The sequence below is a fragment of the Quercus robur genome, chromosome 4 (assembly GCF_932294415.1).
Source record: "Quercus robur chromosome 4, dhQueRobu3.1, whole genome shotgun sequence".
Taxonomy (NCBI): domain Eukaryota; kingdom Viridiplantae; phylum Streptophyta; class Magnoliopsida; order Fagales; family Fagaceae; genus Quercus; species Quercus robur.
In genome coordinates, this window is record NC_065537.1 from 74,751,391 (window position 1) to 74,765,170 (window position 13,780).

Below are 13,780 nucleotides of genomic sequence, written 5' to 3' on the forward strand. Positions count from 1 at the left end.
ACTCTGGAAGAAGGGGAGCAATAACCTCGGAGAGGTCTTGAAGAGCATCAATGATACCTTATGTGTGTAAGCATTTAAATACTGGAATTGAAGAATCTAGCATCGTCTTAAACGGTTGAACCGTATGCTTTCCTAATTTGGCAGTGTGTTTCAGTGAAGAAAATAATTCAACATCGAACAACTTCCAAGGATTAACAAAGCAAATAGTGGACTAAGTTTCCTCTTCTGCAACAAAATTTAATTGCCACCTCAGTGGGAAAAATGAGTTCAAACAAGCAATTATTTCCTAGTTGACCATGATGGAGTCAAAAAATTAATCAGAAGGCTTGATTACCATTGAAGTGCCTCTTAATATGAAAACAGAACTATTTGCCACAAACGAATAACTCTCACTTGAACTACCTCTAAGAGACATTGGAGTTCCAACTGGTTAAGGCAAAACTGGCCCAAAATGAAAACAGAACTAGTTAAGTTAATCCATCAATGTGCAGCTGTAACTATACTAATTGTATGCTAAACGATATGAACAAGATTGATTTGCTTATAAAAATATTCTAAAAGTCCAAGTCCTATCATCAAAGGCTTTTCTATGGTACTACATCAATATGCAGTTGTAACATTGACTATACTAGTTGAAAAGAACACTGGTTAGCATCAAAAGCTTTTCTACATGCATACACAAGCTGTGCATCTCATTTACATTGCAAAACATGAAGGTTAACTTCAACCAATGAAGCAGATTGCTTTTGCTTTCATCGAATCAAGCTTCATCCTTGTTTAACCCCTTAAGGAAACTTAAATTAGTTAGTTGCCCCAAACTAACTGAAATATATTCCTACTAGCAACTGCATTGATCACATTGTTACTCTGCCTCCTAAGCATCTCCTCTTGTGCACCTGTGTTGCCCTCCTAGCGAAATACAGATAGTAGAACCCAAAGTGAGATGAATTATGGAAAAATTACCAAATAAAGTATCTTCTTGGCAAACACAGTCCTTGAGCACAAATAACTGAAGCAAAGTTGAGACAGGTAAAAAACAGTAATTGTGGTTTTACCCTTTTCACTATCCCAAATGCCAAATGCTTTCAAATAAGCAATCATTGACTTCCTAATATAAATTTCAAACCAAGGAAAAGAGAACTCACAAGAAGAGAGTAGGCACGGGCAAGAGATAAAAGGGTTGGGTACAAATCTAAAACAGCAACAGCAATCTCCTCTGTAACTTGTGGGACCTGCATTCAAATTTTTTAAGGATATAACCATCACAGTTATTCACCTGATCAAGACAGACAATTCTTTATTTAAATTCAAGTAAATTACTTGAAGTATGTATTCAGGGTTTTAGACTTGTAGGTAAAAGAACCCAGGTGTGCAACAGGTGTAAACCACATTCACCATTTTCTACGGTTCTAAATTGCTAAAACAATTCAGAACAAACTTAAGGTTCCAATACATCAAGGAAAAGAATGCTTCCAGAAATAAAAAGACCAAAATTAAAGGGCAGTTTTATATCTCCAAGTAAAAGTGCGCAATTTTTGTGTAGGCATGGAGCCAGATGTTTCTACAAATGCAACAGAAGATATAACCAGAAAATCATGGGCTTAATGTTCACTAAAACCATTGATAACAGTATTAAGATGTTGTATATGTAATTTATCCCCCCAAAAAAACCACACAAAAAAAAAAAAAAAAAAAAGAAGGAAAGAAGAAGCAGCTAATGTATTGGCTCAAATGACTGCAAGATTTTCATAAGACAAATATTTCCTCAAAATGGAAGCAAATCATACCTGCATGAGCTGAATGGCAAATACATCGCTGACCGTCATTTTATCCAGGTCTTGACACCTTTTGACAAATTCATCAAAAGGAGGACATACTCCAGTGCATTTAGAATGATCCTCAGGCAGCACTGATTTGTAGTATTGCAATATTGCTTGGGTAAGATGACCATACTTCTTTAAAGTATCAGCCAAACCACTTGTTCTCTGCACATCAAATCCCTCCAGAATCTCTGTTGTAAAACAACTGCCCAGTGCAGGATTAAAAGGTTGAAAAGACAAAAAATAAAGTAATTCTCTAAATTCATTAACACACAATAAAGGCATTGGAAGTGGGGTGATTTGCCTGAACTGATGCCTCAAAGTTTCCTTGTCAACTTAGATGAAACAGATTTTTAGAAAAATGCTTACGCTGTTTTGATGCTTTCAGCAGCTTCAGAAGAATTTGGGTCGCCCTCCACAACATAAATCAGCTTCTTAAGTCCACACCTCTTACAATATGCAATTTCATGTCCAAAAATATTAGGATGATATAAATCAATGGCATAGAAAATAACAAGATGATAATGAGGCAGAACAGCATATTTGCATCATTTCTATCATTCTAACAAAAGTCAACTTCTTCCTAAACAATGACAGAAAATTCTTCCACAGGGAAACAAAACCTACATATACAATTATCTGGACCAGGATCCTTTGCATTTCAAATTAAATGTAGAGAGTCCATTTCATGATACACATTTAAACTTTACAAATCTAAAGATATATGTGGTACCATGTCATTTAAAATTTTAAATGAGGTGATACCATGTACGATATTTGATACAAAAAGCAAAATCTTGACCAAGAAATATTACCCTCCAGTTCACAAAATATATGCATATCTACACAAAATCACACGTGTATATGTGTGTGTGTGGGGTTTAATATAGATGATGCCATGGCTACCTTTCTATTTCTCACGGCTTCTCTTCAGCCCTTAAATACATAATTTATGACTTTCACATCTTTTTCATCTTTAAAAATTTTTATTAGTAATAACTTGCGCAGCCACAAAAATGGGAGTCTTGTGCACTGAGTACAACCAATAAGCCATGCACCCAATGGATCATGACAACATCATCCTCCCTGCTCTTATAAGGGAAGGGGGTGCCTCTTTTATATAAATAAATAAATATTTCATGGAAAAAATGCAAAAAAGGGTTGTGCTAAGATGAGCAGAAAAGTAAAAATCTAAAATTCAACTCTCATGACTTCTAAGAACTGGGGAAGGACGTTCCATTTTATCGGTAACTTTCATTTCCTTAATAAAACCAGTTCTTTATCCTCCAATCACATTCCAAACAGTAAATCATCTAACTAAGATGTCACATATTCAGAGTTTAATCAATCCAATGGAATGGAATGCATTAGATTATATCTCTATATTCTGATACAAATTTCATATATTTTGGAAGAACCCTAAATAATTTGATTTTCATTAGCTAAGGGGTGAAAGTGAAATGCTTTCTAATTGATATAGATTAAAGTAGGAACTCTTACATTTAAAAAGAAAAAAATGTGTGTGTGTGGAGGGGGAGGGGGGGGGGGGGGGGGGGGGGGGGGGGGAGCCAAAAAAAAATAAGGGGGAAGATTTTATCACTATTTTAGCTCATTTTGAGACATATCTTTCTAATAGTTTGTGCTTTATGTTATAAATCCCCACACCAACCCCCCCCCCCCCCCCCCCCCCCCAAAAAAAAAAAAAAAAAACACTCTTCCTGTACTGACTGATAGAGACTAAACTAGGAAAAATCCTAATTCTCACATAACTTAACAAAAGAACTTAAATGGTCTAGTTTTTTTAAGAATGCCCACAACAAATCACGACAGCAAAATTTGTGACACTAAAAAGAGGAACAACAATATATGTATGTATAAGTATGCTACCAAAAAACAAAAACAATATCCTAACTGCTGAGAAACTTCAACAATGAAAGACAAAGCACTGAGTTATTTGAATATGAATTAGTACCCGAAGCCTTAATTTTTGATCCTTATAGCGATTATCCCTGATTGAGCTGCGTAAATCATCAACTTTCTTCCTCTCAACAATAAAATCAAGTACATATTCACTATCAAGATATTTATGGTGAGCTATCCAGATCCCATCACCAACTGGTAACCGCCTAACCTGCGAAGAGAAAATATTTATATCATTGTTAGTATTTAGTTGAACAAAAGAAACCTGTCAAAATCTGGAGAACTGATTAACAAATCTCAAAAATCGATGCAGGCTAAGAATATAAATATATATATATATAACAGATTCATATGGTTACAAAAAACCTCAAATGTATGTGTAGATAAGCAAACTTGTTTTATATCCTACATGTACATATGTAAGTGTATCAGTGTATGAATTATCGAAAACCTTTATAATCACCAACACGAAGCCATAGATCAAAGGCACCTGTAAACTAATGTGCCCTACATTTTAATCACATATTTTGGGCAGACACTGAGATAGGATTGCGGGAGGACTGTCAAAGGAGATCATAGGTTTAGGGAAAAATCCCAAAACTTTAATTCATTTTCTAAAGTGTGATAGTTCTCCAAGACTGTTTAATAAAGCATTCTTTGACGCCATGTTAATGCTAATATCGCCTTAGATGAGGTTTCAAGCCATAACAATGGATAATTGCTTAGAAATCACATCACCTACTGACTACAATATCATGTGAAAGTTCTAACTGAGGAATTACTCTCCATTGAAAGTCAGCAAATAACTACAAAGACCTCCACTAAGCCATTGAATCATGAAAGCACTCCTTACTAGTGTTGGTCTAGAATCACTACCAAGCAAATGTATCAAAAAAAGATAAAATATTAGTTGAAAAGGTATAATAAATGAATTATATTCATAGATGTGTGTGCATGTGTATGTGTACACATGTATATATGGTTATGCATATGTATATAGGTTCACTAAAAGGTGATGTGTTTTTAACATTATTTTCCATTATACACATCAAACAATGACAAGGGAAACAGTATCAATGCCCTTGAATATTAAAAGAGGAATTGAGAGCTAATAGATAGAAGATTCATGAGAACTCACCTCTATTTTGATTTTGTATTGACTACAAATATTCTCAATAATTCTCCTAGACCGCGATCTAAAAGCATCCAAAATATATTATCTTCATTAGAGTCAATCATTTTTTTTTATAGGTAAGATAAGAATCAGAGTCAATCATTACAAACAACACAAGACAATACAATAAGAACAAAAGACAACAATACCACAAATTACAAAGTTACGGTAAACAACATCACAAATTACAAATTTATGGTAACAAACCCTCCCCCACTCCAAAAAAAAAATAGAATTGTTTTTTTGGACCTAACGGCATCTCCTCCTCCATAAAGAAGGGGTAGAAGGTAAGGTCATGGGTTCAATCATGTATTTTCATGAAAGAAGTTTTCTCCAACTACATTTACAGGGCAAGTTCGATAAATTACTTGCATTACCCCAGATTAGGGAGTGAATCAGTAAAGAAAATGATAAATATTTACAAAGATTCCAAGTTAAAATTTAAGCAAATGGATTTTCAAGCCTTTATATGAGGGTCTAATTTATTCTCAATATATTGTATTCCAGTCTATAAATGAGGAAAAAAAAAAGAAAAAAAAAGAAAAGAAAAGAAAAGATTGTTTAATAGAAAACAATGGTAGAAGAAAATTAAATTGCCTACAAGGAATAGTAGTAACTATTGAAAAAAGTGAGCAAACATATATCACTCACCCGCGTGCAAACAAACCTCACTCATCTTATGTCTAAAAAATATTTTTTTTATAAGTGAATTTTCGCCCCAATGGGAGGGCCAAGGTGAGATTCAAATTAGTAACCTCCACTTCATGAGGCATGGTCCCCAATCAATTATGCAACCCCTTGAAGTCTAAATAAATAAATAATATTTAATGCCTTAGGAAAAACAATAACCAATTCCAAGACCGCATAACAGATATCCTCAAAACATCAAGTTCACTGACCCCTGAGTGGCAAATTGTTCTCGATCATCCAATATCAAGACCACTTCATATGCATCCTCAAATCTCTCCCCAAAGCTTAAAGGTGGCATGCTTAAAGAATTCATATTTACTTTCAAACCATCTGTCCTTGACTTTTGCAAAGGTTGATCCTAAACTCAGCAAGACAATGAGCATTACATTATTAATAATTTGCACAATCTATAAGTAAATAAGTTCAACAATACTGCAAAGTTAAAACTTGGGCAGTCTGTTTCTTAAAGCACACTATGTTCTGCACATGCAGATTGCATATCTAAACAGAAATCATCACCATCTAACCATAGTTCCTCTCATAGTGTAACTTGGAACCGACAAAATGGGAAAATTTGATTTCACAATCCTATTTTAACGTGTGATATCAAGATTTGAAAAAATTTCTAAGAGATGGTTCAAATCATTGAACCAAAACATCTTGACACCCATGCATTGGCATCTCATAAGCAAGAAGTAGGCCCTAAGCTGAAGAGGATCCTCAACTGCCTTTTCTTTTTTGAAAAAAAAAAGGGTTTTTGAGACAAAGAAGAGAGAAATTTGCAAAACAAAGCATCATTTTCTCAAGCATATGCACACTTACTGATAATGAGCAAGCTCTCAAGGTAAAAGAGTTCGGTGCAGTAACAGAAGAATAGAACTCTGGCATATGTCCACCATCATGAGAAGACTCAATCAGTCTACCCTCACCTTGACCTGGGAATTTATAAAGTTCTTTATCAAGATAAAAAACTCAGTATCATCCATTAACATATAAGATGAAGTTTATTACCATTTGAATTAGTGTAAGCATTTGACATTGCATGACAATCCTCTCTTACAGATTGGGACCCAGAATGCAAACCATAAACTTGATCCTCTCGAAGACGACATAAAACTGCTGGCCAGAGTGATGAGATCTCCTTCTGAGAACTCTCTGAAACTTCAGCAAAAGCAGCAAGAACTTGTTCCTTAGAGTAACCCATGCGCATAAACTATAGTGTTGGAAATTTGAACAAGAAAAAATATATTAAAAAAACTAGTAATAATACAACAAGTCAACAGAAAAATGACATTACCACAAGAGGATTATATTGACCTTTCATATTTATAACTATTGCATAAATATCATGTCCAATGTGATGTTTAAAAATGAAAGGGAAAAAAAGGTTAAACAAAAAAGAACAGAACAAGAAGCAAGTAACAAACTGAAGCAGGTGTTTGTCTTTGCAAAAATACACAGACACAAGCAGATTACAAACCAAATAACAGGAAGAAAGATATTATATATAGACTTTTCTCGCTAAAATGCATATATAAGGTGTGAGTTGATATTATGCTCTAAAACAAATAATTTTACATACATATGCCTACAGAATTTACACTCAAAGCAACAAAAGAATGTATAACACCAATCTAGAGCTCAAACCCACCAACAAAGGGGGTTATCTTAATTTTGTTCTTCTAGTTAGGAAATGAATGTTCCACTTGATCTATAATTAGACTGATAGGAAACTAAAATTTTGTCGTGTTTATTCTAGTTACTAGTGATTAATTGATCAAATTTAACTATGGGTGACAGCATCATGAACAAAGGAGAGTAATTAACACACTAGTGGAGAATAGTAAATTTATTCAAGCCAAGGGTACGAAAAAAGGTAGAGGACATAAAAGTGATAAAACAACATTAATAGTAGTAAAAAATGACATGTCAATTAAATAGGTGACAAAGAGTATGACTTTAGATAGAAAAGAATACATGTGGCTGACCCTGACTAGTCTATTAAGGATCCATAGCCGACCCCCAAAATTTTGGGACAGTTGTTATTGTTGTAACTATGGATAACATGTTGGCCCTTCAAAATATAAGTCTTCATTACTCTTCTAATAAATAAAAATATAAGTCCATTCTAGCAATCTTAATTCTTTTTCGCAATCAAAGATGACAATTTCCTGATTGCTGTCCTGAAAAAGTGAGTCCCAAGGTTACTGGTTTATTGGCTAACTTGTATAGTCTGTCTGGTGCAGATCAAGCAAATCATAACCATATCTAGCAGAAGTAACAATATCTTTGACTAAATAACAGCAGTTAAATGAAATTCTGACTCTTATAAACTCAAAAAAGATATCCATCCTCATTAATGACATGTAGGATATCATGGGCTATAAAATCTCAACCAGATTGAAAGTAATAACTGGCAGTCAAAAGAGACTGAGGGCAGAGGCTTCAGGGAAAAGTTTAGGAAGAGTGTTTTCATATATATATATATATATATATATATATATGTGTGTGTGTGTGTGTATAATTTAAACCAAACAAGGGAGGAAAAAGGAAAATTGAATGTGGGGATAACTTCTTAGTATACAATTATTTAACCTCACAGTACAAGTAACCATTTAAAAAGTAATTTGAATATACCCTCTCAAGTGATTCAAGTGGAACATCCATTGATTTCCTACGCCTACTCAAACCAGTAGATGTTGATTTCCTACGCCTACTCAAACCAGTAGATGTGGATGGCACTTCTTTCTCAGGGGGAGTAAAATCAATATCTGGTGTATGTGCACCCTGATCGGAATAAACTTCTGCATTAGCCAAGTTCTCTGCTGGATTAACCAAACCAGATCTCATGAGACATTCACGTGCTGCTTCCTGACCTTCTTGCGTTAGCATGTACCTGCAAAATAACTAGGTCACGACTCACCAGTGTCTGCCAAAAACAGCACGTAAAAAATTCACATCTGCAGAATTCCCAACTAAGATTGTGACTCAGGAGTTAAATGACATTTTTTTGGGTTGACAAAATAACTGCTTGCGTATATAATATTTATATGATTTGAAACAATTTAAGTTATACCATAACTCTCATCTTGAATTAACACAAGTCAAACTGGTAACAATTATCTTCCACCTTAAGATAGAATCATAATCATTGTGCTAGTAGACGGAGCACTGGGGGAAAATTTTCTACTAATGCAGCAACAAGAAAGTTTTTAGAGTCACTGGACATATCCAATAATATAACAAATAATACTTAGCATGCATAAATTCATTGATGAGTGCTACCACTAAATTAGAATATCTCTATGCCCTACTAAATTGCTTCTAAACAAACAATAGAGGAGAATGCTTTTACACAAGGCATGTCATTCAATAAGGAATAAAAAAATCCACATACAATAACTAATGAAAGATACACATATTAAAAAGAGATACGAAATGTGCAAATGAAGATCTTACTTTGCAGGGCAACTTGATTTTGCAACTAATCCCTTGGTTATCAATGACTTCATGCAGCTCCATCCCGTATACCAATCTCTTGTGGAACTTCCAAATTGTGCAGGTTTCCCTTTTCCCTTTTCTGGCCTAAGAACAAGACCAGTCCCGTAAACGTCAATTGCACCCTCCAAAACCACCTAAACACAAATATTTAACAAAATCAGAAAACAACTATGAACATACCCAATTGGCACCCGAGAAAGCCCACTAGCTTCAGCCGCATCAATAAGCTCCTGTTTACGCATAAATTCATTCCCATTTGTAGTACCCCTAACAAAAAAGTACACATTTCAAAAATTCTGTATCAAGGGGAAAAAAATAGACCCAAAAAAACCAAAATATTATCCAGTTTACCTGTGAAGGGTAATCAACAACGCATATGCCACAGAATTCTTTTGTGGTACATAGCGTTTCATTCCTTTCTTTTTCTTGCCTAAATGAGAATTGAATAGGAGTATCAATTAACTTTTCCAAGTACATCAATGACATAAAATAAAATTAAAAAAAAAAAAAAAAATTCTGAAATTCCAAGCATCAGCCAAAAACTACCTTTTCCTGCCAAGTCTTCCGGTTCAGAACTGCCTGAACCAGTCTCAAAGAACCCTTGCATAAGTTTTAGGATCCATTTTCCCACACCCCTATAGCACAATTTGAATCATTCCATAAAATTAAAAATTAAAAATTAAAAATTTTAATTAAAAAAAAAATGAAACAAGCTTTTGAAACATTATATCATTCTTTAAGCTCATAATAAAAAATCAAAATGTGATTGGACAAATACTATAGGACTTTCTGAAGTGGAGGTATTTCTTTCTATCTTTTTCCCCAAACATTCCAAGACAAAAACTTTCTGTCTTTTCCGTTTCTCACATTTTCTCAACAACCAAAGTCAAAGAAAATTCAGAACTAAACAGAAACTTTTGTAGTAAAAATCTAAGCCCTTCATGTCATTTTCGTTTTAAAGAGGAAAAACAAAACCCTGGACAAATACTCCCAACAAAAATGTAATTCTATTTCAATTTAGCAACAGACACAACTATTTCCACAACTTATTGATATGGCAAATTGTGAGTGGTGAACAATCAATTTCACATGAACCCACCACTTACATCACTGTATTTTTCCACTACTCACAACCTGCCACCTAAACAAGTTGTGGACAAAATTGTGTCCCTAGATTTATTCATTCTATTTACTTATGAATCCAATGGTCTAATTTACACTACGATCGATCATGTATCTTCAATTGGCTCTGGGAAATTATAAGCAAAGCTAAAAATAAAAATAAAAACCAGCAAAAGTTAACTTCTTCACCAGAAAATTTTACTGTTGGAAAAAAGAAACCTTACAGCCATTAATTTCCCAAATTTGTACTCAATAAAGAAAATTTTACTTAATTTCCATTGCTGGATATTGAGCAATCAAAAACAAATAATTCCCACATTCTTAATTTACCCAAAGAAAAAAAGAAACCGAAGTCAAGCTAAAATTTTTACTATAAAACTTAATACAAATTCCCATGACAGCATGATTTGGGCATTCAAAAACAAACACAGTATTAACAAATTAAATCCCCAATTCTCAACTTTACCCAAATGAATAAAAAGAAAAAACCAAGCATAAAATTTTCCTAGAAAAGCCAAGACAAACTTTCCACAAATACACACACAAACTTCAAACAGAAACACAACCTTATCAAATTAAATCCCCCAATTCTCAATTTACTCACCTAAAAAAATGCCATTTCAAGATCAGAACTTTCCTGGAAAACTCGAGAGCTACATTCAGAAGAAACAAACAGAAATTCATTTCAAGCAAAAGAAACCAAATTCAAACTTAAGTTTTTCTAGAAAACCCAATACAAATTGTCATGAATGCACACCAAAAAACAAACAAACTAAATCCCCCAATTCTCACTTTACTCACAACAAAAAACAAAAAAAAAAAAAAAAAAAAAAAAGGAAATGCCATTTCAAGCACAAACTTTCCTAGAAACTTGAGAGCTACATTCTGTGTACAAACAAACAGAAATTCATTCTATATACTTATGAATCCAACACCCTGATCAACACTATAATTCATAATGTGTCTTCAATTGGTTCTAGGAAATTATAAATAAAAAAATAAAAAAAGATAAAGAAAAAAAGCATCTGCAATAGTTAACTTCTTTGCCAGGAAAAACTCACTATTCAGCAATTAAAAAACAAAAAATTAAAAATTAAAATTAAAAAAATATTCCACATTCTTGGGTCCGTTTTGTTATGCATTTTAAAAGCTTAAAAGAGCATTTTTAAAATCCAAAACTTTGTTTTGCAACCACAACTCCTCTCATTTTAAACTCAAAACACATTTCAAACACAACCTTATCAAATTTTCTCATTTTAAACTCAACCGCAACTCCTCTCATTTTCTCATTTTAAAGAAGAGAGAAAAAAGAAAATGTCATTTCAAACACAACCTTATCAAATTAAATCCCCCAATTCTCAATTTATTCACCTAAAACAATGCCATTTCAAGCTCAGAACTTTCCGGGAAACTTGAGAGCTACATTCAGTGGAAACAAACAGAATTTCAATTGAAGCAAAAGAAACCAAAATTTCAAATTAAAGTCTTTTTTCTAGAAAACCCAATACAAATTAAACCCAATACCGTTGAACACAATCACGGCCTTATCAAATTAAATCCCCCAATTCCCACTTTACTCACAACAGGAAACAAAAAAGGAAATGCCATTTCAAGCACAGAACATTCCTGGAAACTCAAGAGCTACATTCCATGTATAAACAAACAGAAATTCATTCTATATACTCATCAATCCAACATCCTCATCAACACAATAATCCATAATGTGTCTTCAATTAGTCCTCGGAAATTTTTAAAAAAAAAAACACCTGCAAAAGTTAACTTCTTTGCCAGGAAAAACTAACTATTCAGCAATCAAAAGCAAATATTTTCCACATTCTTGGGTCCGTTTGGTTAGCCGTTTTGGGAGCTTAAAAGGGCATTTTTAAACCCGAAACTCTGTTTTACAACCACAACTCCTCGTAGCTTTTTTTAAAAACGCTCATTTTAAACTCAAAACACAGTTTTCCTAATTTCAGTATCAAAATTTTCTTAGAAAACCCAATACAAATTCCCATGAATGTGTACACACAACAACAACAATTCTTAATTTACCCACACAAAAATATAAATAAATAAATCCCCAAATTCTCAATTTACTCACAGAAAAAGAAAATGCGATTTCAAGATCAAAACTTTCGTGGAAATGGAGAGAGAAAGAAAGCGTACTTGACTTGAGACAAGTCTTTGAGGGTTTGGATATGGGTTTTGGAGTTGCAGATATTGGAGTAAGCTTTGGAGAGTGTAGCGTCGACGTTCTCCGTGATCCCTTTGGGTTTATCAGCGAGTTCTTGCCTTTTGCTCAATAGGTACGCCGCCAGCTCCGAGTTCTCTAAGCACAACACGCGTCTATCTTGATTCTCCATTTTCGAATTTCTTTTGATCGATTGATTGATTGATTGAATTTGTGTGTCAGAGAGAATTTACGGAAATTGGGTTTTTTAGGGTTTTTGTTTAGAAGAAGAAGAAGTGTGGAATTATGGCGCCATGTTTTTCTTTTTGATTTTGGAAGAGTTATGAGTCAAAATGACGATTTTGACCTTCTTCCTTTTTTTATTTTTTTTGGATGATGTGGCAAGAGCTGGTTGGGTGGTCGATTATTTTTTAAGTAAAATACTATTTTAATCTTTAGGCTTCGTTTTGGAAGAAGAAATGAAATTGATGAAAATAATTATTTTATAATATTTTTCCCTTCTCTTGTTTGGGAGTTTTAATAGAGGGAATAAAAAGTTCATTCCTTTATTTGGGAATTTAAGTAAGAGAGAATGGAATAGGTAAGAGAGAACACTCGTTCCTCTCGATTCCCTTAGAACTTCAAATTTTCATTCCCTCTAAAATTGGGAGGAATAAGATGGAATGGAATTAAATTTAATGATTTTTTTACTAAAATTCCCAAAATACCCTTGTATATTCAATTCTTTATTTTAAAATAGGGGTCTAATAATAATATTGTTATAAAATGATTTCATTTTATTCTCTCTATGTTACTCCCAAACAAGATTACTTACATTTTATTCTTTTCTATTCCTTTATTTTAAAACATCCAATTAAAGTTACTTAATTCCATTTCATTCCATTCTTTTTCATTCCTTTTTCATACTTAAATACATTCCATTTCTTTTCCATTCCCTTATGATCATTCCATTCCATTTCTTTCCCTTATGAACTCCCAAACGGAGCATTAAAGTATCCCTTTCGGAACTAGCTTATTTAGCTGAAATTGAAAATTTTTTGTTAAAAGTCTAGAAAATAAGTTAAAAAATAAGTTGAATAGTATAGTGGACCTATGAATAATATCAAAAATGCAGTTAGACCCATAAATAGTAGTAAAAATAAGCTAAAAATGTAGATAAGTTAAATTTTTCAGCTCATCCCAAACGGATGCAAAATGAGAAAATCTAGAGCCACAAATTTTCTTACAACTTTTTACCACAACTGCAACGTGGAAAAGCATGAGTGGTAAAGAAAATATGGTAGATCTATGTGTAACTGATAGACAACCACTCATAATCTGCCATATCAAAGTTGTAATACAAAGTAATGAAATAATGTGTGG

The 13,780-nt window shown here is 33.3% G+C and overlaps 1 protein-coding gene across 2 annotated transcripts; it reads right to left on the reverse strand.

Annotated features, from left to right (window-relative positions):
* Nucleotides 1–449: 449 nt before the first annotated feature.
* Nucleotides 450–12,711, reverse strand: LOC126723736 (crossover junction endonuclease MUS81). Of its 2 annotated transcripts, XM_050427526.1 has the most exons (16): nucleotides 12,394–12,711; nucleotides 9,652–9,740; nucleotides 9,457–9,535; nucleotides 9,286–9,372; nucleotides 9,064–9,189; nucleotides 8,318–8,500; nucleotides 8,242–8,284; nucleotides 6,616–6,817; nucleotides 6,427–6,539; nucleotides 5,814–5,962; nucleotides 4,879–4,936; nucleotides 3,793–3,951; nucleotides 2,190–2,269; nucleotides 1,788–2,025; nucleotides 1,146–1,232; nucleotides 450–909 (listed from the first exon to the last, which is right to left on the reverse strand). In XM_050427526.1, the coding sequence occupies exons 1-16, from the start codon at nucleotides 12,588–12,590 to the stop codon at nucleotides 805–807; spliced, it is 1,995 nt and encodes a 664-aa protein (XP_050283483.1). In that variant the 5' UTR covers nucleotides 12,591–12,711; the 3' UTR covers nucleotides 450–804. The 2 variants fall into 2 exon arrangements, with proteins under 2 accessions (XP_050283483.1, XP_050283482.1); XM_050427525.1 differs by having other exon boundaries at nucleotides 8,242–8,500.
* Between the last annotated feature and the right edge of the window lie 1,069 nt (nucleotides 12,712–13,780).

Excerpts from the sequence above, each read along its gene's own strand:
- LOC126723736 (XM_050427525.1), bottom strand. The coding sequence starts at position 12,590 with ATGGAGAATCAAGATAGACGCGTGTTGTGCTTAGAGAACTCGGAGCTG. Across the intron at positions 6,540-6,615 it reads TGCTTACACTAATTCAAATG|GTCAAGGTGAGGGTAGACTG; the intron begins GTAATAAACTTC and ends ATAAATTCCCAG. Across the intron at positions 2,026-2,189 it reads GCTGAAAGCATCAAAACAGC|TTGTTTTACAACAGAGATTC; the intron begins GTAAGCATTTTT and ends TGCACTGGGCAG.